Here is a 25,422-nt window from a genome sequence, read left to right on the forward strand (position 1 = left end):
CTTAAACTCGATTTGGATCAACAGTGGACTCAATTTTCTTTAATGACTTGGACTTGAACACTTGGGACTTGAGACTGGACTCGGACTCGAGGTTTAATGACTCGACTACAGCACTGCTTGTTCCAGCTTGTTCCTGAGAAACTGTAAAGAAGTGTAAACTCATCTGTTCTGAAGACATGAGAAACTTTACAGTTCCAGCTTCACATCTGACTGTAACACAGCGCTCACACTGGAGACTGCGTCCACAAACGATACATAAACATCTTAAAAATATTAAACTGAGCATCCATTGTACATGTCTGAGCTGTTACTATGGAAACGATAACGTATCAGAAAGAGGGCATTAATTATAAATAAACCTGCGATGTGTAGCTGCACTACAGTCAGAGCTGCTGTTCTAGAGAATTAATCAACACCTTCCCTTCTGACCAATCAGAGTCCAGAACTCATCAGTGCTGCAGTTAAACAGTGTGTGTGTGTGTGTGTGTGTGTGGGGGGGGGGGGGGGGGGTATTTGAGAGCGGAGTGTGTTTGAGGTGTGTGAGGGTTCATTCAGTTGGCTGTGGCGAAGCTGCTGCAGTCTCGCGGCTATAAATAAATCATTAATGATCTCATTGTGCCGAGTGCTAATGAACGACTGTCGCCAGTTTGCTGGAATAAAAGCAGGAGTTCTTGAGTGAAGTCATCATCAGTGACTCTCCTCAAGTCAGAGTCGGGATCATAATTAACGTGTGGCTCGACTCCAAACTAGTGGAATATAACGGGGATGAGTTTGATCCACACATCAGTGTTTAATGAAGTGTGTCTCAGTGTGTGAGGATAATTCTGCTTCAAAATATGACTTCATTACAGAAGATGTGATCTGTTTGTGTGTGTGTGTGTGTGTGTGTGTGTGTGTGTGTGTGTGTGTGTGGCCTCTCTTTTATCCAGTGGTGTCAGCATTTAATTTGTTCTATAACACATTTCATCAGTGCCCCATATTCATCTCATGCTGAGACAATCAGTGGGCGGGGCTTCATTATGACATCAGAAGTCGCTCCTGTTTCACTTCTTTCTCATCTCTCATATTTCTGTGCATTAATCTTCCTCCACAGATGATCATGTAACACAAATATCATACATGTTTTGAAAATGTTTTGAAAATTGAAGTTTTTCCTGAAACTTTGTTTATTTTCTATTTTCTTTTACATTTATTTTACTATAAAACAAACGAATATGTAAATCTGAGACACGCCACAGAACAGCGCTGAATATCGTTAAGTCCTGATTCTGAATGATCTTAACTAGATCGTTAGTGTTACACTAACTGTCAGTGTATAGTGTACAGTATTTAATGTTGTGTTCTATAAACTGTTTTTGCACAAACATCGAGATGTCAGTTTCTTTCTCGAGAAAGCAGGAAAGCTTTAGCCGATTTGTGATAAACAGATGAGTCTGAAGACGTCTCAAAGTCTCCCATCCAGCATTTTAATCCTCTGTGTAATATTATTTTCAATGTTTATAATTAACTTTGTTTTTTTCATAACTGTATTATTAAAACTAAAAACATTTGTAGTAGAAACTTCTATAATGTGTAAATTGTTAAGAGTTAGCTCTCAATTTTTTTAATGATGAATAAGGAGAGAAAAATAATCAGCTGCCCATTGTGGTTATAGTTGGTATACCACATGAAGCTATCAAATTAAAAAAAAAAAAGAAAAAGAAAAAGAAATCAAGCTAAACAGGTCAAATAAATCATTGTTCTCATCCACCTGATGTTTAACAGTTCCATCATTTCATATGGAACGTTCCAGTGTTCGTCACTGCAGTTCAGAGACCATGAGCTCGTCTGTTTGTCTCCTCTCACTGAGTCTTAACCACATTAAGAGCCAGTGGAGTGGGATGTGTGATGGATGGTGAAGAAAGAAACCATCCTGCCCCGGTGCTCCCCCCCATCCTCACCACTGTGTCAGCAGCAGCTCCACCAAGAATGGCTGGATCTCCACGTAAAAGCTCGGGGGACTGAGACACAACACCCAGGAAATAATCATGTTTAATTTAGTGAGCAGATGGTTAGAAAGCAGGGGACACACACACACACACACACACACACACACACACACACACACACACACACACACACAGCTTCTCTTTGTGGCCTAACAGTAAGTTTAACACTTTAAGGCTGGGTTGCACCATTGTGGTTTAATTTTTAAACTGGATTAAATCACAGTTTACTGACTAATTATGTTGCACCAAACTTAAACCTAGTTTAAATCTAGTTTACATTAATCTCTGGTTAAATCTAAACCATGGATAATCTCAGGTTTAAATCACACTTAAACGTAGGTTAAATTTAAATCTGTTGCACCAGTGATTTTAAACCCAGGATAAACCTGGATTGCCAGTTTAAAATAAACCACCCCTGGAGGAGGTTTAAGTTAGAGGTTTTCAGTGTTAGTGACAACATGGCTGCATATATTCGCTTGTTGGAATTAGAAGAAAGCGTTCCACGCAGGAATATTCGAGATAGGCTTAACCCTATGCAATTTTATAGCAACAGTGAGTTTTTCCAGCGGTACAGATTCACAAAAGAGTCTGTAATTTACCTCAATGGGAAAGTTGGACCAGCTATCAAGCACAGAAGTGACAGGAATGCTGCTGTGCCGCCACTTCTCCAGCGCTTGGTTGCTTAGCGCTTTTATGCCACAGGTTGCTTTCAAATGGTTGATGGGGATCTATTTGGAGTTCACAAGTCCATAGTTTGCAGCATTGTCAACAGGGTGTCAAAGGCTATTGCAAGCTTGAGAGATCAGTTCACTCATTTTGAGCAAAGTAGGGAGATAACAGCTGGATTCTACAGAAAAGCAGGATTTCCTGGGGTAATTGGCGCTATTGACTGCACACATTTTAATATCTAACCCAGGTGGTGAGAATGAGGAACTTTTCCGCAATCGCAAGGGCTACTTCTCTATCAATGTCCAAGTTGTGTGCGATAACCAGGCCCAGATTACAAACATTGTTGCAAGATGGCCAGGATCCACACATGACAGTCGGATTTTTGAGAACAGCCATCTCTGTGCACTTCTGGAAGGAAGGGAGATAGGTGGATATCTAGTGGGAGACAGTGGCTATGCATGTCACTCATACCTGATGACTCCACAAACCACCTGGAAACGCCGGGAAACGGGAATCCGCCAGGGTCCACGTATTCAATCCAGATCGTGTCAGCTCCGGTGCTGTGTAAACATTCAGAATACGCGGATACGCTGTGCTGAGCTCTAGCTGGTGTCTCATTGGACAACGTCACTGTGACATCCACCTTCCTGATTCACTGGCGTTGGTCATGTGACACGACTGCTGAAAAACGGCGCGGACTTCCGCCTTGTATCACCTTTCATTAAAGAGTATAAAAGTATGAAAATACTGCAAATACTGATGCAAATACTGCCCATTGTGTAGTTATGATTGTCTTTAGGCTTGCCATCCTTCCACTTGCAAGTGGTAAGTGATATGCGCTGGGATCGCACACACAGCGGCTCAGTCCCGAATCGTGGCTTGTGCACTTCACTCGCGTGCTCTGTGAGCTGCGCAGGGCCGGAGTGCGCACCTTCCAGAGGGCACTCGCTGTTCAGGGTGGAGTGATTTGGAGCGCAGGATGCCTGCGGAGCCGAGCGTATCCGTGTATTGGCGTCGCTGTGTGCACGCGAATCGTGTATTGGTGTTGCTGTGCGCACGCTAATCGTTTTAAAAACGTTAATCTGATGATCCGCTGATACGGTCTAATGTAAACATGGGCTCAAGCTGAAAGGAACTACAACAACTCTCAAATTCAAACAAGAGCAGTTGTTGAGAGAGCGTTTGGGATGTGGAAGCAAAGATTTCCACGTTTGATGGGACTACGCACCAAACTGGACACTACCCTAACAGTAATAATAGCAGTGGCTGTGCTTTACAACTTTGGGAAGAGAGTAAACAGATTAATTTTATTTTAATCCTCGCTTAAAATGGTTTAACTAATCCAAGGTTAAAATTAAGATGTGCAACATATCTCTGATTAATTTAAACCCGATTTAAACATAGATTTACTAAACCTAGTTTAGGCCTAAACTAGGTTTAATTTAAATTATGTTGGTGCAACCCAGCCTAAATGAATTTAAAAAAAAAAGTGAATTTGTATTTTGTTGCAGTTTAAATTGTATTCTTTTTTTTAAACACTTCATTCTGAGTTTAAAATTTCTTTCTTTCTTAAAATGTATTTTATTTTCCTGTAAACACCATGAGACAGCAGCGAGTCAGGGTGGAATAAAATCATGTCATATTTATACATAACTTTTCCCATGAATTTAATGGCAATTATTTGTCTTGTTTATGCAGTTGTACGTTTAATTAAAATGAAATTTGTTGTAAAAAAAAAAAGAAAAAGCGCACATCTCTTTTTAGCGCTGGGCAAAATGTGAAAATATATCTCAATATTTGAAGACATTAGACATTGAGGTATTTACTTCAGCTGATTAAAACAGAGCAGACATAAAAATTTTAAGTAACATAAAGTAAGAGTATTTATCGAGGAACAGAAACAGAAAACTGGTACAAAATTACAGTCTGAGAAAACCGTAATCTTTCAGGGTTATCTTCTAATTATCCCTCTTTCAGGGAGGAACGCTTCATTCCATACAGAACCCGAAAAGTGTGTTTTACTGTCAGAGAAGGTTCACTTAGAAGAACCTGAAGAAGGTAAGAACACTTCATTATCCACTGAATCTCTAAAGAACCCATCACCAAATCTCTGACAGGTTCTTGGTATTAATAAGATATTAATGAACAATATATTTAACAATTATTCCCCAAAATCGAGTCGTACATGAGCTGATAGGTGACGAGGCGCGTAGCACCGAGTTGTCTATAATCCATGTACATGTACAGTGAGATTGAGTGGAATAACTGTTTTATTCTCTCCACATTCACTGGATTTTGAGAAACAGAGCATTTTTATTTTTACTTTTTGCAAATTCAATAAATAAAAAAAAATATACAAAACGTCCGACAAAATAATTTCCGCTTAGAATGTAAACAAACTGGCAAAATGACAGGAGCAATTTGTGAAAAATGCAATAATAATATTTCTGGAAAAATACAAAAAAAGATGCGTTCATACCAGTGCTTTAAGTAGAAAAAAAAAGTGCCAGTACTCCCCATATTCACCTGTTGGCATATGAATCGGGCGGCTACATATCTTACACCCAAGATGTTTGTCTTTATAAAATAAGCCAGTCATTCTGTGAGCAAAAATACTGTACTTGCTTCTTTGACCAACAGTCTGGCCATTCATGTTGAAGGTGGTTACTGTTAACGTTGCAGTTGGCTGGAGTATTGGTCGCAACAGGCATCGCTATAGCAGCAGGATCTTTGCTGTTAGCAGACGCGATAGTGTTAGCTTGCTGCTCCCCACCTGCATTTTCTGCCGCGGTAGAATTTGACTGTCGAAGAGCTCTGTCATCATCTGACTCAGTTTCAACTCTCATTCTGTTTGTGCCCTTTTGTAGCCATGCCAACATTACTGCCCTGTTTTTGTTTCTTTGTTTTTTCCATTTGTTGTTTCCAACTTCTCCGTGAACAAGCGAGTGAGTGTCATGTAGTCCCGCGAGCGTCGAGAGAGGTGAGTGTCGTGTAGTGCACCCTGGGCAATGTAGTTTAAATGTCATAATGACTCACCAAGAGACACTCTGATATGGAGAGAAGAGGAAAGGGTACTGTGAGCTTGTGAGAAGTCCCAGTACGCCAGGGGTTAAAATCTAGAAGTGGTGATACTGTGACTTATATTCTTTTAGCTATTTCTGTTTCTTTTAAATACTTGATAAAGTGATATATCTGACATGATGCACACTGCCATTTTGTTTTTCTCTACTCATGGGATATGAGCTGATATCCTCATAGCAGAGTAGCCAATTGGAGCATGCAACTGCTCATATCCAGTGAATGTGGATAAAATAATTTGGAATATCTACTGCATATTTACCCAAGATACATACACTCTGAGTAAAAAAGGGTTCTTCAAGGGTTCCTGCAAGGTTCTGGTGGGCTGCCATATAAATTCCACAGATGGGCTGTAACCTGCAGTTGCAAGTCAACTGAGCGGGATATTAATTTTTGAGCAGGGGTTTATGGTATGCAGTTAAAGGTGTCTCTGGTGAGGGCATCTCGAACATCTGCTGGGAGGTAATTCCACTGTGCACATGTCCTTGGGAATAGTGAATATTTAAAACAATCCTTATTCGCTGATGTTTTAATAAATGAGATGGCTATATTTTTCCTTGGTAATGCTCTGGCTTAGTTTGGTATGAGTCTGTGTCCAGGGCAATTAATTTATTTGTTGATTTGTAGATGCATGTCGGCCTCTGAACCACATTCCTGTGCTCTAATGGGTGGCACGGTGGTGTAGTGGTTAGCACGGTCGCCTCACAGCAAGAAGGTTCTGGGTTCGAGCCCAGCAGCCGGTGGGGGCCCTTTTGTGTGGAGTTTGCATATTGTCCATGTGGGTTTCCTCCGGGTGCTCTGGTTTCCCCCCACAGTCCAAAGACATGCGGTTAGGTTAATATGGGATGGCCTTGGGCTGAGGTGCCCTTGAGCGAAACACCGAACTCCCACCTGCTCCCTGGGTGCTCCCTGGGTGCTGTACCCATGCCTGCCCACTGCCCTGGGTATGTGTGTGCGCACACATATGTGTGTTCACTGTTTCAGATGGGTTAAATGCAGAGAGGAATTTCACAAATGTGTGATGAATAAAGTTGTGCTTTCTTTCTTTCTTTCTTTCTTTCTTTCTTTCTTTAATGGCTCCTATTTGAGCATTTTCATTACACTCGCCTTTTTCTTACTGTTGTTCAAGATGAATCTGGCCAAGTGTTGTTGAACTCCCTCCAGCTGAGAGATGTGGTCCTGTTGATAAGGATCCCATACTGGTGCACAATATTCAAGTTGGGGACTTACTCGGGTTTCGTATGGAACAGGTTTTATATCTGGGGTGCAACCCTGCAGATTCCTGTAAAGCAGTCCAAGAATTTGGTTTGCCCTGAAAGTCACTGTTTGAATGTGGTTTGCCCAGCTTAGTGTGTCGCTTAATTCTACTCTGAGATAAGTGTAGTTTGATATGGTTTCTAAAATCAAATCCTCCATCCTGTAATCTGAGTTGATTGGTTTCCTATGATTGGTTATTTGCATTGCATAGCATTTGCTCATGTGGAATTTCATTTGCCAACATTGTTCCCATCCACAGAGGTGATCGATGTCTTTCTGAAAGTTCTGACAGTCCTGGTCTGAGTTTATTTCTCTATACATGATACAGTCGTCAGCTAGAAGGCAGAATTCTGATGGAGGTTATCCCTTCTGTGATGTCATTGCTGTACAAGAAAAAGAGCAAAGGCCCCAACACTGAGCCTTGTGGGACACCCGATGTTACATGTGTGGGAGATGATACTGCCCCTTTAAGAATGACTTGCTGGAATTTTTGGGTCAGAAAACTCATAATCCAAGTATGTAGCGAGCCATGTATCCCTGCTTCCCTGAGGTTCACTGGATAATTAAAAGGTTCTTACTCTCCAGAAAAAGGTTCTACTTGGAATAAGAAAACACTTTACATGTTATCAGTTATCAAACCCCTGATTAAAAAACCTGACCTTGATCCCTGTCAGCTGTCCAATTATCAGCAAATATCAAACCTCCCCTTTATCTCCAAGATCCTTGAAAAAGCTGTGGCACAGCAGTTATACTCATATTTACATAGGAATAACATCCATGAAATGCATCAGTCAGGATTTAGACCTCATCATAGCACAGATACAGCACTGGTTAAAGTAGTAAACGACCTACTGTTGGCGTCTGATCAGGGCTGTGTCTCGCTACTTGTGTTGCTTGACCTTAGTGCAGCATTTGATACCATTGATCATTCCATTCTTCTGGATAGACTAGAAAATGTTGTGGGAGTTAAGGGAACGGCCCTCTCCTGGCTCAGCTCTTATTTAACTGATCGCTATCAGTATGTTGATATAAATGGTGATTTTTTTCTAGACATTTTCTAGACATTAAATTGGGGCGGCACAGTGGTGTAGTGGTTAACACGGTCGCCTCACAGCAAGAAGGTTCTGGGTTCAAACCCAGCGGCCGGCGAGGGCCTTTCTGTGTGGAGTTTGCGTGTTCTCCCCATGTCTGTGTGGGGTTCCTCCGGGTGCTCCGGTTTCCCCCACAATCCAAAGGCATGCAGTTAGGTTAACATGGGGTGGCCTTGGGCTGAGGTGCCCTTGAGCGAGGTACCGAACCCCTGACTGCTCCCCGGGTGCTCTGGTGTGGCTGCCCACTGCTCTGAGTGTGTGCGTGTGTTCACTGCTTCAGATGGGTTAAATGCAGAGTATGAATTTCACTGTGCTTGAAGTGTGCATATGACGAATAAAGGTTCTTCTTCATACTGAGGTAAAGTTTGCTGCTCCACAAGGTTCTGTCTTGGGCCCACTGCTTTTTTCTCTATATATGTTACCTCTGGGCGATATTATTCGTAAACACTGTATTAGTTTCCACTGTTATGCTGATGACACACAGTTGTATGTTTCTGCAAAACCTGATGAGAGACACCAGCTTAATAGAATTGAGGAATGTGTGAAGGACATTAGACACTGGATGCTTATTAACTTCCTTCTGCTTAACTCTGACAAGACTGAAGTACTTGTACTCGGACCACATGCAGCTAGAAGTAAGTTTTCTGATTCCACAGTAACTCTGGATGGCCTTTCTGTTTCTTCACGTGCAGCAGTAAAAGACCTCGGAGTGATTATTGACCCCAGTCTTTCATTCGAAACTCACATTGAGAACATCACCCGGATAGCTTTCTTTCATCTCAGAAATATTGCTAAGATAAGAAATTTAATGTCACTACATGACGTGGAAAAACTAGTTCATGCTTTCGTTCCCTCCAAGTTGGATTATTGTAATGCTTTACTGTCTGGATGTTCCAATAAGTGCATAAACAAGCTCCAGTTAGTTCAAAATGCAGCAGCAAGAGTCCTTACTAGAACTAGAAAAATTATGACCCCATCACCCCTGTCTTATCCACACTGCATTGGCTCCCAATCAAATTTCATATTGATTATAAAATACTACTATTGACCTTTAAAGCACTGAATGGTCTCGCACCACAGTACCTGAGTGAGCTTCTGCTCCTCTATGACCCGCCACACCTACTTAGATCAAAAGGTGCAGGCTATCTGCTGCTACCTCGTATAGTGAAGGCTACATCAGGGGGCGGAGCCTTTTCTTACAAAGCCCCACAGTTATGGAACAGCCTTCCAAGTAGTGTTCGGGAATCAGACACAGTCTCAGTGTTTAAGTCTCGGCTGAAAACAGATCTGTTTAGTCAAGCCTTGTGTTAATGGTGTTTATGAGCTAAAGGTGTAGATCTGGAGGATCCTCAGACAGAGTGTTTTGGTAAACTGGGATGTATGGATGCTGTCAGTCCCCACTCGCTTGCTCACTCGAGTTTGTTGATGGTGTAGTGGCTGCTGCTTTATGTCCCGGGGCCCCTCACGCCTGTGTTACCTTCTGGCTCTCCCCTTTTAGTTATGCTGTCATAGTTAGTTTTGCTGGAGTCCCTGCTTATACTCAGTGCAGTATGTATACTGTTCCTACTTATTCAGGTGACATTGGGCATACCTAACAACCTGTGTTTTCTCTCTCTCCCCCCCAAATCTGTTCCTCTGAGTTACATGTCGGTCCTGGGATTGAGATTTTGAACCTCTTCTGCTCCTCGGACCTGCCTGATCCATCCTGGTGCCCTGTGTCTGGTTGGAGTCTCATCGCATCGCTCCTGTGGAGGACGGCCCCATGAGGACAATTGAAAGTCACACCTGGAGGACGTTCTGGACTCTTACAGTAATGCTTTTACGGCTGAGGACTACAGTTGACTTGTTAACTTTAGGACTGCAGTTGTCATGAACAGTTTTGCACTCAAGTTTCCATCAATGAAGAGTTTATAACATCAACGAAACTGACTTCATGTTAAAACTGTTAATGTTATAGTCATGCTGTCTGTTGTTGCCCAAATGAGGATGGGTTCCCTTTTGAGTCTGGTTCCTCTCGAGGTTTCTTCCTCATGTCGTCCGAGGGAGTTTTTCCTTGCAACCATCGCCGCAGGCTTCATCATTGGGGATAGATTAGGGATAAAATTAGCTCTTAAGTCATTCAAATTTTGTAAAGCTGCTTTGCGACAATATTTATTGTTAAAAGCGCTATACAAATAAACTTGACTTGACTTTGCTGTCGGCTTCTACAGCGACTCTTTAAAAGTGCTATAAGTCAGAATTTTGGTTTAAAACATTTAAAAAATGACTAAAATTCACAACAGAATGTGAATAAATAAGTTTTGATGTTATGTCAAAGACATCTGTCTACGTATGATGTTGCAGATACCTACTGACCAGCTCACTCCTGGGATAGGACACACTGCATGTCTCGTAATACCACTCTGTACCTCAAGAGGTGATAGTGAGTCACGGTACTGTCCAGACTGCCCTCAGTCTAACATGAGAGGATGAAGAAGTAGCACTGTCTTGAGGGCATATTCTAGCCTTTTGTCAATCATGTTGAAGGTACAGCCCCCAGTTATAGTGAATGTGACGTTATGTCACGTTGTGTTGCATGATGGGATGGGTGCCATCTTGTGAGGAATGTGCTCGGTCACGTGACCCTGCTACAGTGTTCACCTGCTTACTTTTTATTTTGTTTGCTTGAAAAGTTGGTTAAATCTGATGGAGAAGAGAAACGAGAAGGAAACAGGACTCTACTGGGAGAAACTGAATCGCTAAGAGAAGCATCACGATTTGAAACTAAATACAATAAACAACAAAGACTGGATTCCAGACCCTGAGACATGCCTTCCACTCCCACACCTGAACTGTGTAAACCCTCTCGTTTTTTGGACCGAGTGCTTTCACTTTGCATGAGTTTAAAATCTACAGATCACCAGAAGCTCATGAAGAGTTTTAGTGGCTGAGTGGAAGATCTGAGACTTTACCAGCTGGTAAAGTGAGAACGGAGCGAGTTTGACTTGCAAAGGTAAGGAGGCACTCAAGTCAAGTCAATTTAACAGTTATTTCCTGAAATCGAGTCATGCATGAGCTGATAGGCAACGAGGCGCGTAGCACCGAGTTGTCTATAATCCATATACAACAAGATTGAGTGGAATAATGGTTTTATTCTATCCACATTTACTGGATTTTGAGAAACAGAGCATTTTTTATTTTAATTTTTTGTAAATTTGATAAATAAAAACTTTATACAAAACGTCCGACAAAATAATTTCCGCTTAGAATGTAAACAAACCGGCAAAATGACAGGAGCAATTTATGAAAAATGCGATAATTCTTGAAAAATAAAAAAGATATGTTCTTACCATCAAATACTTTTATTCCATATTTTGTTGTTTTTTATTTTGTATTTTAGTGGTTTTGTTTTCGAGTAGAATTTTTATTTCGTCCTCGGTTGGTTCAGCAACACGCTCTGCCATTTTGTTTTTCTCTACTCACAGTATATGAGCTGATAGCCTAGTAGTAGAGTAGCCAATCAGAGCATGCGATTGCTCATATCCAGTGAATGTGGAGAAGAGAATAAATATTTGTACAGTGCTCCTTTTTATAACCCAGCAAAATATAAAACTTTCAGAAACGTCCAGCTGTGTGATGATTTAACAGAGGCAGAGGCGGTCTCAGGCACTACTGATACGCGAGGTGCTGTGGATGTTTTCTGGATAAAAACTAAGTTATAACATCAACTACAGGCTGAAGGCACACATGAAGATTATAAGATAAGAATTCTCTTAACCGGCTCTCAGGGTCTCAGCAGTGTCGGGGAATTTTGCATTTTCTTACCCTGCTATTAGTTAGTAGATGGCATTCAACTTAAAAAAAAGCCTTTACTCTACATACTAATACATCACAAAATATTGGAATATAGTGACAACATTCTTTTTTCCATAACTTAATTCAAAAAGGTAAACTGTCATATATTCTATATTCATTACACATAAAGTGAAATATTTCAAGGTGCTTTTTTTGTTATGTTTTAATTTTGATTCTTAAAATTGAGCAACAGTCCAGTTCTTTTTCTCTTAGCCCAGGTAAGATGCTTCTGATGTTGTCTGTGGTTCAGGAGGGGCTTGATATTAGGAATGTGACAGTTGTAGCCCCTTTCCTGAAGGCGTCTGTGCATGGCAGCTCTTGATGTACTGACCCCAGCCTCAGTCCACTCCTTGTGAAGCTCTCCCAAGATCTTGAATCGACTTTTCTTGACAATCCTCTCAAGGCTGCGCTCGTCCCTGCTGCTTGTGCACCTTTTCCAGCCAGCAATGACCTTCTGTGGCTTACTCTCCTTGTGTGTGTGTGTGTGTGTGTGTGTGTGTGTGGGGGGGGGGGTCGATGATTGTTTACTGTACAACTGTTGAGTCAGCAGTCTTCCCCATGATTGTGGTTGTGTGGACTGAACTAGACCAAGAGATACACGGGATTTATACTGTTTTACTCAAACTCAAATATTCTAATAATCTGAGATCCTGGATTTCTGATTGTCATGAGCTGTAAGCTGTAATTATCAAAATAAAAATAAAAAACTTGAAATATTTCAGTTTACATGTAATGAGTATAGAATATATGAAAGTTTACCTTTTTGAATTAAAGTACGAAAAAAAACCTTTTTCACAATATTCCAATATTTTTGAGATGCACTTGTACAGTGAGGGATCATTCTGTGAGAGTGGTGGTGTGTTTGGGGTAGGAGGGAGGAGGGACTGTACATTTCCTTGTTTGTTATGATGGAGTGGACACCCCGACTTTCTGCTGATATACTGCCCCCATGTGCTTGGAGTACAAATTCACCAGGTGGTTAAGTTCTTACACACTGCACCTTTAAATATTTCCCCCAGAGGGACAACTGAAGTGTTCTGAGTTTTTCAGAGTGCAGAGTTGAGCATTTCAATTCTAACTCTTCCTCATGTTGTCTCAGGGAGTTTTCCCTTTCCACGTCAACTCAGGGTTGTTCATTACTGATAAATCTATAAACTTAAATGTTTCTGTAAAGATACTGTGACAGCGTAGACTGTTTAACATGCAATACAAATAAAACTGAATTGAATATTTGATCAGTTTCTTGTTACAGAGAATAATAATAATAATAATAATAATAATAATAATAATTGTTCTAAATGCACGTCACACAATGATGTTAATGAAGTTAATGTTCTATCACCAGTGTTCTGAGATTCCAGTAAAAATGATGAAAGTTAAACCTTCAGCTCTTCTCCACAGTGCTGGTCACCATGTGCTAAACTGACATATAAACTTTTCCCTGATGAAAGCGCTTGAATGGTACGAGCCGGTGGAAGCCAAGTGCTGCCCTGCAGTGAGGCGATAACATGGTGAGACAGGACACAGATATGAGGAAGTGCTGCTGAGTGTTTAGCGTGTCACACGTATTCGGAGTGTGTTAATGTTACTGAGCTGCAGGTGGAACATGGCCTTTTGGGTGTTTTTTTTTTTTCTTACCTCAGGTAATCCCTGCGACAGAGGATGAGATTGGCTTTGGTGTAGAGGGTGGAGCCGACCTCGCCCAGGCGGCAGTCGCAGCATGCACACTTCAGGCAGTCTTCATGCCAGTATTTGTCCAGCGCCTTGAGCAGGTAGCGGTCTTTAATCTTGCGGTTGCAGCCAGCGCAGCCCTTCTGTTTGCCTTTGGGCTGGACGGAGAGCATCGGCACTCCTGCAGGTGATAAGGAGAACACATGGCGTGATCTATTGCCTGAGCAAACACTGCTGCCCTGCACACATTCATTCATTCATTTATTTATTTATTTGATCAGGAGACACGAGCAGAGCTGGAGCTGTGAGGGCTTCATGTTCGATAGGATCAGAACTCTGGACCTTTCACATTTCTGACTTTTCTACAATCACACTGTGTGAAAATAACAGATGTGAACTCTGATATGAAACATGCACACTTGAAACACCAGGCAACATCTCCTTTTCTCAAGGTCATCATGGGGTGTAGTGTGATGGTGTGTGGTGTTCAGTATGGTGTTCAGTGTGATGTTTGGCATAGTGTTGTGTCATGTTCAGTGTGGTGTTTAGTACGGTGTTTGGCGTGGTATTGCATCATGCTCAGTGTGGTGTTTAGTACAGTGTTTGGTGTGGCGTTGCATCATGCTCAGTGTGGTGTTTGGCATGGTGATGTGTCATGTTTAGTGTGGTGTTTACTACAGGGTTTGGTGTGGTGTTGTGTCATGTTTAGTCTGGTGTTTAGTGCAATGTTTGGTGTGGTGTTGCGTCATGCTCTGTCTAGTGTTTAGTATGATGTTTGGTGTGGTGTTGCGTCATGTTCAGTGTGGTATTTAGTGTGGTGTTTGGTGTGGTGTTGTGTCATGCTCAGTCTGGTGTTTAGTGCAATGTTTGGTGTGGTGTTGCGTCATGCTCAGTCTGGTGTTTAGTATGATGTTTGATGTGGTGTTGAGTCATGATCAATCTGGTGTTTAGTACAATGTTTGGCATGGTGTTGCATCATGTTCAGTGTGGTGTTTAGTATGGTGTTTGGTGTGGTGTTGCATCATGTTCAGTCTGGTGTTTAGTACAGCGTTTGGTGTGGTGTTGTGTCATGCTCAGTCTGATGTTTAGAGCAATGTTTGGTGTGGTGCTGCGTCATGCTCAGTGTGGTATTTAGTGCGGTGTTTGGTGTGGTGTTGCATAATGCTCAGTGTGGTATTTAGTGTGGTGTTGTGTCATGTTCAGTGTAGTATTTAGTGCAGTGTTTGGTGTGGTGTTGTGTCATGCTCAGTCTGGTGTTTAGTATGATGTTTGGTGTGGTGCTGCATCATGTTCAGTGTGGTGTTTAGTACGGGGTTTGGTGTGGTGTTTCATATGGTGTGTGGCATGATGTTGCGTCATGTTCAGTGTGGTGTTGTGTCATGTTCAGTCTGGTGTTTAGTGCAATGTTTGGTGTGGTATTGTGTCATGCTCAGTCTGGTGTTTAGTATGATGTTGGTGTGGTGCTGCATCATGTTCAGTGTGGTATTTAGTGTGGTGTTTGGTGTGGTGTTGTGTCATGCTCAGTCTGGTGTTTAGTACGGGGTTTGGTGTGGTGTTGCGTCATGCTCAGTCTGGTATTTAGTACGATGTTACCCATGGTATTGCATCATGTTCAGTGTGGTGTTTAGTATAGATAGATAGATAGATAGATAGATAGATAGATAGATAGATAGACAATTTTCAAACAATTTTCAGTCCATGATCAATGTTTATCTGCAAGAGTTCAAAAGTTGTATGGCAGTAGGGATAAAACTATTTTTAAAGCATGTTGTTTTGGTGGCAATTGACCTGTAGCGCCTTCCAGAGGGCAGAAGCTGAAATGCATAGTGTGCAGGGTGAGTGGGGTCTGAAACAATTTTGTGGGCTCTGCATACTGTTCTTTTGTGATGTAGTGATGTAGTATGATGTTTAGCATGGTATTGCTTCATGTTCAGTGTGGTATTTAGTGTGGTGTTTAGTATGATGTTGTGTCATGCTCAGTGTGGTGTTTAGTAAGGGTTTTGGCATGGTGTTGCCTCATGTTCAGTGTGGTGTTTAGTACAGTGTTTGGTGTCATGTTGCATCATGCTCAGTCTGATGTTTAGTACAATGTTTGGCATGGTGTTGCGTCATGTTCATTGTGGTGTTTAGTATGGGGTTTGGTGTGGTGTGGTGTTGTCATGTTCAGTGTGGTATTTCATATGGTGTGTGGCATGATGTTGTGTCATGTTCGGTGTGGTGTTTAGTACCGTGTTTGGTGTGGTGCTGCATCATGCTCAGTCTGGTGTTTAGTATGATGTTTGGTATGATGTTGCATCATGTTCAGTGTGGTGTTTAGTACAGTATTTGGTGTGGTTTTGCGTCATATTCGTTGTGGTGTTTAGTATGGGGGTTGGTGTGGTGTCATGTTCAGTGTGGCGTTTCATATGGTGTGTGGCATGATGTGTCATGTTCAGTGTGGTGTTTAGTACGGTGTTTGGTGTGGTGCTGCATCATGCTCAGTCTGGTGTTTAGTATGATGTTTGGTATGGTGTTGCATCATATTCAGTGTGGTGTTTAGCACAGTGTTTGGTGTGGTGTGTCATGTTCAGTGTGGTGTTTAGTATGATGATTGGTGTGGTGCTGCATCATGCTCAGTCTGGTGTTTAGTATGATGTTTGGTATGATGTTGCATCATGTTCAGTGTGGTGTTTAGTACAGGGTTTGGTGTGGTGTTGTGTCATCCTCAGTATGGTATTTAGCATGGTGTTTGGTGTGGTGTTGCATCATGCTCAGTGTGGTGTTTAGTATGATGTATGGTGTGGTGCTGCGTCATGCTCAGTCTGGTGTATAATATGTTGTTTGGCACAGTGTTGCATCATGTTTAGTGTGGTGTTTACTACAGTGTTTGGTATGGGGTTTAGTACAGTGTTTTGTGTGGTGTTGTGTCATGTTCAGTGTGGTGTTGAGTCATACTCAGTCTGATGTTTAGTATGATGTTTGGAATGGTATTGCATCATGTTCATTGTGGTGTTTGGCATGGCGTTGCATCGTGTTCCGTGTGGTTTTTAGTATGGTGTTTGATGTGGTGTTGTATCATGTTCAGTGTGGTGTTTAGTACAGGGTTGCATCATGCTCAGTGTGGTGTTTAGTGTGGTGTTTAGTATGGGGTTTGGCCTGGTGCTGTTTCATGTTCAGTGGTGTGTTTAGTACGGTGTTTGATGTGGTGTTGCGTCATGTTCAGTGTGGGGTTTAGTACAGGGTTTGGCATGGTGCTATGTCATGTTCAGTGTGGTGTTTCGTATGGGGTTTGGCATGGTGTTACGTCATGTTCAGTGTGGTATTTAGTATGGTGTTTGGTGTGGTGTTGCATCATGCTCAGTGTGATGTTGAATATGGTGTTAGTTGTGGTGTTTAGTACGGTGTTTGGTGTGGTGCTGCATCATGTTCAGTGTGGTGTTTAGTATGGGATTTGGCATTGTGTTCAGTATGGTGTTTGGCATGGTGTTGCGTCATGTTCAGTGTGGTCTTTAGTACAGTGTTTGGTATGGTGTTGCATCATGTTCAGTATGGTGTTTAGTATGGGGTTTGTTGCGGTGATGCATCATGTTTGGTGAGGTGCTCAGTAGTGTTTGGTGTGGTGTTTAGTACAGTGTTTGGTGTGGCACTGCATCATGTTCAGTACGGTGTTTAGTCTGGTGTTTGGTAAGGTGTTTATTATGGTGTTTAGTACTGTGTTTGGCATGGTGGTTCATCATATTCAGTGAGGTGTTTAGTACAGTGTTTGGTCTGGTGCTGTGTCAAGTTCGGTGAGGTGTTTAGTACAGGTTTGGTGTGGTGCTATGTCATGTTCATTGAGGTGATTAATACAGGGTTTGGTGTGGTGTTGCATCATGTTCAGCGTGGTGTTTAGTACGGGGTTTGGCATGGGGCTGTCATGTTCAGTGTGGTGTTTAGTACGGGGTTTGGTGTGGTGTTGTATCATGTTCAGTGTGGTGTTTAGTATGGTCTTTGGCACGGCGTTGTGTCATGTCCGGTGTGGTGTGTAGTACGGTGTTTGCTGTGGTGCTGTGTCATATTCGGTGAGGTGTTTAGTATGGGTTTGCCATGGTGTTGTGTCATGTTTGGTGAGGTGTTTAGTACTCGGTTTGGTGTGGTGTTGTGTCATGTTCGGTGAGGTGTTTAGTATGGGGTTTGCCATGGTGTTGTGTCATGTTTGGTGAGTTGTTTAGTACTCGGTTTGGCGTGGTGTTGCATCATGTTCGGTGAGGTGTTTAGTATGGGGTTTGTTGTGGTGTTGCATCATTTTTGGTAAGGTGTTTAGTACAGTATTTGGTGTGGTGTTGCATCATGTTCAGTGTGGTGTTTAGTATGGTGTTTGGCACGGTGTTACTTCATGTTCAGCGAGGTGTTTAATATGGTGTTTGCTGTGGTGTTGTGTCATGTTCAGTGTGGTGTTTGGTGAGGTGTTGCATCATGTTTGGTGATATGTTCAGTGCAGGTTCAAGGTACTTTAACAGTCATGTGTTTGGGGAAGTTCTGGTGCTAAAAGCTCCTCACAGGTCGTACCTGAGATTAACGTTAACCTTTTAAAGTGCTGTTGACCAGCAGAAGGTTGCATTGAGACCTGAGTGAGAAACATCACTGTCTAAGTGCTTCACCACAGACACACACCCACACACACTTTCAACCACAGAACAAATAAAGTCCACTTAATAACTGCACTAAATGCTAATGGTCGATCTGCTGCCTGACATTTCTGTGGTGACTAAAAGCCAACGCCATGAGCACTGGGAATGCCGCGAGCACTGGGAACGCTGGCACCCCTCGGCCAGTGCTAACGGGTTGAGGCCCAGTGAAAGCACAAGCAGCGGCTCTTAAGACACTTTCACACACGCTGAGCTATTGATCCAGCTAATAGAACGCTCAGGCCAGTCTTCCTCACTGCTCTTAAAATCCCATCCATCTCCAAAACACCACACACACACACACACACACACCACATCCTCCACTGTCCACACACCATCTCCATGTTCACTGGGAGCTAAAGCCTGAGCTTTCGATTTAACCTTTATAGCATGTTAAACACACACACTGCACTAATACTGTGTGTATGTTAACTTGTACTACTGCTGTCTGTCTGAAAACCTATACTGTATTACTGCACCTGGTGACACGCCCTCTTCAGCTCACTGATAAACAATAATATTTCAAGTGTGTGTGTGTGTGAGAGAGAGAGAGTGTGTGTGTGTGTGAGAACAATAATGTATTTATTATATCAGCAAAACATTAACACTGACAAAATAGGATTTTTACCCAAACACCAGGGAGAAAACATACAAAAACTTCAACTGAAAATATTCATATACACTGCCCTCCATAATTATTGGCACCTCTTGTAAAGATCAGTACAATGGGTCTGAAAAAAATCCACCTTTTCGTGAAGTCGCATCATCTCACACTGAAAAAATGAGGAAAAATCCAACCTTAATTTGAAATAAATTTATTCAGAGAAAAACAAATCCCTCATTAAGAAGTAATTATTTTCAACAAATGTGCTACTATTATTGGCCCCCTGCATTTAATACTCTGTCCAACCCCCTTTACCAGTAAAACAGCACTGAGTCTCTCCTGTAACAGTTTAAAAGGTTGGAGATCCAGAGCGGGGCATTGAGCCCATTCCTCTTTCCACAATCTCTCCAGATCATCCAGGGTCCTCGACCCTCTCTTGTGCTCTCTCTCCTCTTCAGCTCCGCCCACAGGTTTTCAGTGGGGTTCAGCTCAGGGGACTGAGATGTTCAGGGCAGAAGCACGATTCTGTACTCAGTGAACCATTTTAGTGTTGATCTGGACAGATGCTTTGGATCACTGTTCTGCTGGAAGATCCAACAACGACCCGGTTTTAGTTTCCTGTCAGAGGAGCCAGATTCTGATTTAAAATGTCCTGGTGTTTTATGGAGTCCATGATGCCATGGACCCTAACAAGGTTTCAGGGCCTTTGGAGGGAAAACGGCCCCAAAACATCACAGAACCTCTACCATATTTTACAGTTGGGATCGGGTTCTTTTCATTATAGTCATCCTTCTTTTTACTCCAAACCCACCACGAGTGTTTATTACCAAAAGCTCCATTTTTGTTCCATCAGACCAGAGAACACGGTTCCAGTCAAAGTTGTCATAGTGTTTCACAAACTTCAGGTGCTTACATTTGTGGTTAACTGATAGAAAAGCCTTTTTTCTGGAACCTTCCAAATAATCTGTTGGCAGGGAGGTGGAGTCTGATGGGGGTTTTGGAGACTCGGAAACCCCAAGATTTTACTTTTTCTTGTAATTCACCAACAGTGACCCTTGGGGATTTTTTGCCTCTCTTACCCTCCTCTACTGTCCGTGGGGTAAAATAAACTCTGCTGCTCTTCCAGGTGAGTGTGGAACAGTTCCAGTTGGTGTCCACTTTTTTATTTTTGCCTGAACAGTAGACATGGACATTTTCAGGTGAGGAAATGTTTTTTATCCCCATTCCCTGACTTATGAAGGTCAACACACTTCTCCCTCATGTGGTTTGTGTGTCTCTTACCTTTCCCATGTTGATGTTGAGGGAATTTGGCCTCTGTGTTGCCTCATATTCGTTCCCCAGTTAATCAGGAAGTCATGGATTACAGCTTGAAAGTTCCTACACACTCCAATTAACTGAAATGTCCAATTTAAATGGAAACATGCTTCAGGTACATTGTGTTCACCATCATTTCCAGGGTTTTGTTGAAAATAATTATTTCTTGATGAGGGATTTGTTTTTCTTTGAATAAATTTATTTCAATTAAAGGTTGGATTTTTCTCATTTTTCCACTGCGAGATAAAGCTACTTCACTGAAAGGTGGATTTTTTTCCTAACCCTTTTTACTAATATTTATCCCCCCCCCCCCCCCCCCCCCGAAGAGGAAGTCTTCAGGAGAGAGGAGTTTATGCTTCTTTGCAGTTTCTCAGTAACATGCGGAACAAACTGCAATTTTTTTTTTTTTGTGTCTTATTAACTTGAAGAGAGAATAGTCTGGCGAGCAAATGACTGTTTATCACTGCTATAATGTCAGAGAGAGCAGGAAAAAAACACCATACCACACAGTCACTGATTATTTTCCTGTAACAGCACACCCCTTAATTAGTGTCTTCAACTGAAGACCAATTTTTATGACACACATGATGAAGAGATGCTCGAATGCTTTTAAGTACTCAAATGTTTTTAAGTGATAATTTTTTGTGGAAATTTCCACGTCTTTTCTTCTTCAGTGTGATGCAAGACATAAGATGTTTTCCTCGTGAACGTCACAAACACATTTGAGTCTCAGTGTGTAAAGTTTTTACTGGCTGCAGATTTGTTCAGTTATTCAGAACAATCAAGCCATCAGTGGTGCTGAGGAGGTGATGTTGTTATTATTAGCAGCTCCTTCTGGAAAGACCTGGGAGAATAAACACACCGAGGGAACAAGAGAGAGAATAGAAAGGAGCTTGTTATTTAAATTTATGGCCTAGATGTGAATAAGTCGTGGTATTCACTCGTCCCATTCCTTTATCAGACAAGGGGAAAAGGAGAAGCTAATTGGTCCAGGTCTGCTGATAGGAACCATCAATTAGTTCTTCCTTCCCTCCAGATCCCCACAGACCCCCCCCCCCCCCCCCCCCCCAGGAAAAACAAAACAAAAAAACGGGCCTCTTGAAGCCAGCACGTTAGGATCACAAAACCTGCTATAAATACAAGCGTTCAGCATAAATGAAGCTAAAAGGGCTCGGTGTTGGAGCAGGCTGAGGGCACTCGCTTTCTACCTGCATTTCACGGCTTGTTAGCGGCGCGAGCTGCAGGTACCGACAGAGCCGTGCTGTCAGCGTCCTACACAACGAACATCAGCCCTAATGAGGAGACAGAGATGGCTGGAGGGGAAAGGGGGGGGGGGGGGGGGAAGCACGTGTGTGTGTGTGTGTGTGTGTGTGTGTGTGTGTGCGCGCACATGCGTGTGTGTAAGCGAGCAAGCTGAGGATTCAGGCTCTTCTGAGTTCCCTGAGGAACGGCATGAAAATCTTTAATTTGCCTTTTATGACAGCTAATTAGTGATTCTATTCAAAATCGTTGCTTTAAATAAAAGAACTAATGATACACAAAAGTTGACTCTTCCACCTCCTCCCTCACCACCGCCACCTTTATTGCCATCACCTCCTCAATTACCACCACCTCCCTCACCAACACCTCCTCTATTACCACTACAACCACCTTCAACACCACCTTCTTTATTACCACCTCCTCCATCACCACCACCACCTCTATTACCACCACCTCCTCCTCTATTACCACCACTTCCCTCACCACCACCTCTATTACAACCTTCTCCCTCACCACAACCACCTCTATTACCACCTCCTCTATCACCACCACCACCTCTATTGCCACAACCTCTATTACCACCACCTCCTCCTCTATTACCACCACCACTGCCTCCCTCACCACCACCACCTCTATTACCACCTCCTCCCTCACCACCTCTATTACCACCTCCTCCCACACCACCTCTATTACCACCTCCTCCCACACCACCTACACCTCTATTACCACCTCCTCCCACACCACCTACACCTCTATTACCACCTCTTCCCTCACCACCTCTATTACCACCTCCTCCCTCACCACCTCCAACTCTATTACCACCTCCTCCCTCACCACCACCACCACCACATTTATTACCACCTCCTCCACCACCTCTATTACCACCACCACTGTCTCCCTCACCACCACCACTTCTATTACCACACTCCTCCCTGACCACCTCCACCTCTATTACCACCTCCTCCCTCACCACCTCCACCTCTATTACCACCTCCTCCCTCACCACCTCCACCTCTATTACCACCTCTTCCCTCACCACTTCCACCTCAATTACCACCTCCTCCCTCACCACCTCACCTCTATTACCACCTCCTCCCTCACCTATATTACCACCACCACTGCCTCCCTCACCACCACCACTTCTATTTCCACCTCCTCGCTCACCACCTCTATTTCCACCTCCTCCCTCACCACCTCTATTACCACCTCCTCCCTCACCTCCACCACCTCTATTACCACCTCCTCCCTCACCTCCACCACAACCACCACCACCTCCTCCCTCACCACCTCTATTACCACCTCCTCCCCATCACAATTACAACCTCCTCCCTCACCTCCACCATCATTACCACCTCCTCCCTCACCACCTCCACCTAAATTAACACCTCCACCCTCACCTACACCACCTCTATTACCACCTTCTCCCTCACCACCACCACCAACTCTATTATCACCATCACCTCCTCTATTACCACCTCCTCCCTCACCTCCACCATCTCTATTGCCACAACCTCTATTACCACCACCTCCTCATCTATTACCACCACCACTAACTTCACCACCACCACCACCACCACCACCTCTATTAGCACCTCCTCCCTCACCACCTCTATTACTACATCGTACCTCACCACCTCCACTTCAATTACCACCACGTCCCTCACCATCACCTCCTCTATTACCACCAACTCCCTCACCACCACCACCACCTAAATTACCACCACCTCCCTCACCACCTCTATTACCACCTCCTCCCTCACCACCTCTATTACCACCTCCTCCCTTACCACCACCATTACCACCTCCTCCCTCAGCACTTATATTACCACCTTCTCCCTCACCACAACCAACTCTATTACCACCAACATCTCTATTACCACCACCACCAATGTCTCCCTCACCACCACCACCACCTCTATTACCACCTCCTCCCTCACCACCTCCACCTCTATTACCACCTTGTCCTTCACCACCTCCAACTCTATTACCACCACCACCACTGCCTTCCTCACCACCACCACCTCTATTACCTCCTCCTCCCTCACCACCTCCACCTCTATTACCACCACCTCCAACTCTATTACCACCTCCTCCCGCACCACCACCTCTTCCCTCACCATCGCCACCTTTATTACCACCTCCTCCCTCACCTCCACCACCTCTATTACCATCACCTCCTCAATTACCACCACCTCCCTCACCAACACCTCCTCTATTACCACTACCACCACCTTCACCACGAACTTCTTTATTACCACCTCCTCCATCACCACCACCACCTCTATTGCCACCACCTCTATTACCACCACCTCCTCCTCTATTACCACAACTGCCTCCCTCACCACCACCACCTCTATTACCACCTCCTCCCTCACCACCTCTATTACCACCTCCTCCCTCACCACCTCCAACTCTATTACCACCTCCTCCCTCCCTCACCACCACCACCACCACCTTTATTACCACCTCCTCCCTCACCTCCACCACCTCTATTACCACCACCAACTCTATTACCATTACCGCCACCACCACCACCATTACCACCTCCACCACCTCTATTACCACTACCTCTATTACCACCTCCTCCCTCACCTCTATTATCACCTCCTCCCTCACCTCCACCACCACCACCATTACCACCTCCTCCCCCACCACCACCACCATTACCACCTCCTCCCTCACTTCCACCTCCACCATCATTACCACCTCCTCCCTCACCACCTCCACCTCAATTACCACCTCCGCCCTCACCTCCACCACCTCTATTACCACCTCCTCCCTCACCACCACCACCACCACCTCTATTACCACCATCACCTCCTCTATTACCACCTCCTCCCTCACCTCCACCATCTCTATTACCACCTCCTCCCTCACCACCACCACCTCTATTACCACCACTGCCTCCCTCACCACCACCACCACCACCTCTATTACCACCTCCTCCCTCACCACCTCCACCTCTATTTCCACCTTGTCCCTCACCACCTCCAACTCTATTACCACCTCCTCCCTCACCACCACCTCCTCCCTCACCATCACCACCACCACCACCTTTATTACCACCTCCTCCCTCACCTCCACCACCTCTATGACCACCAACAACTCTATTACCACTACCGCCACCACCACCACCATTACCACCTCCACCACCACCTCCATTACCACCACCTCCCTCACCAACACCTCCTCTATTACCACTACCACCACCTTAACCACCAACTTCTTTATTACCACCTCCTCCATCACCACCACCACCTCTATTGCCACCACCTCTATTACCACCACCTCCTCCTCTATTACCACCACCACCACCACTGCCTCCCTCACCACCACCACCTCTATTACCACCTCCTCCCTCACCACCTCTATTACCACCTCCTCCCTCACCACCACCACCACCACCACCTTTATTACCACCTCCTCCCTCACCACCACCACCTCTATTACCACCAACAACTCTATTATCACTACCGCCACCACCACCACCATTACCACCTCCACCACCACCTCCATTACCACCACCTCTATTACCACCTACTCCCTCATCTCCACCACCACCACCATTACCACCTCCTCCCCCACCACCACCATTACCACCTCCTCCCTCACCTCCACCTCCAAAATCATTATCACCTCCTCCCTCACCACCTCCACCTCAATTACCACCTCCGCCCTCACCTCCACCACCTCTATTACCAACTCCTCCCTCACCACCACCACCACCTCTATTAGCACCTCCTCCCTCAGCACCTCCACCTCTATTACAACCAACTCCCTCACATCACCTCCTCTATTACCACCACCACCCTCACCACCACCATTACCACCTCCTCCCTCACCACCACCACCATTACCACCTCCTCCCCCACCACCTCAATTACCACCTCCTCCCTCACCACCACCATTACCACATCCTCCCTCACCACATCTATTACCACCTCCTCCCTCAACACCTATGTTACGACCTCCTCCCTCACCACCTCTATCACCACCTCCTCCCTCACCAC

The 25,422-nt window shown here is 44.0% G+C and overlaps 1 protein-coding gene across 1 annotated transcript in view; it reads right to left on the reverse strand.

The window, feature by feature from the left end:
- Positions 1-25,422, reverse strand: part of lmo1 (LIM domain only 1) — a 68,326-nt gene that overhangs the window by 14,739 nt on the left and 28,165 nt on the right. Inside the window, exon 2 of the mRNA XM_060940393.1 lies at positions 13,556-13,769. Within this exon, the coding sequence (XP_060796376.1) occupies positions 13,556-13,769 (214 nt within the window). The remainder of the gene's footprint in view (positions 1-13,555; positions 13,770-25,422) is intronic.

The sequence above is a fragment of the Neoarius graeffei genome, chromosome 15, assembly GCF_027579695.1.
Source record: "Neoarius graeffei isolate fNeoGra1 chromosome 15, fNeoGra1.pri, whole genome shotgun sequence".
Taxonomy (NCBI): Eukaryota; Metazoa; Chordata; class Actinopteri; order Siluriformes; family Ariidae; genus Neoarius; species Neoarius graeffei.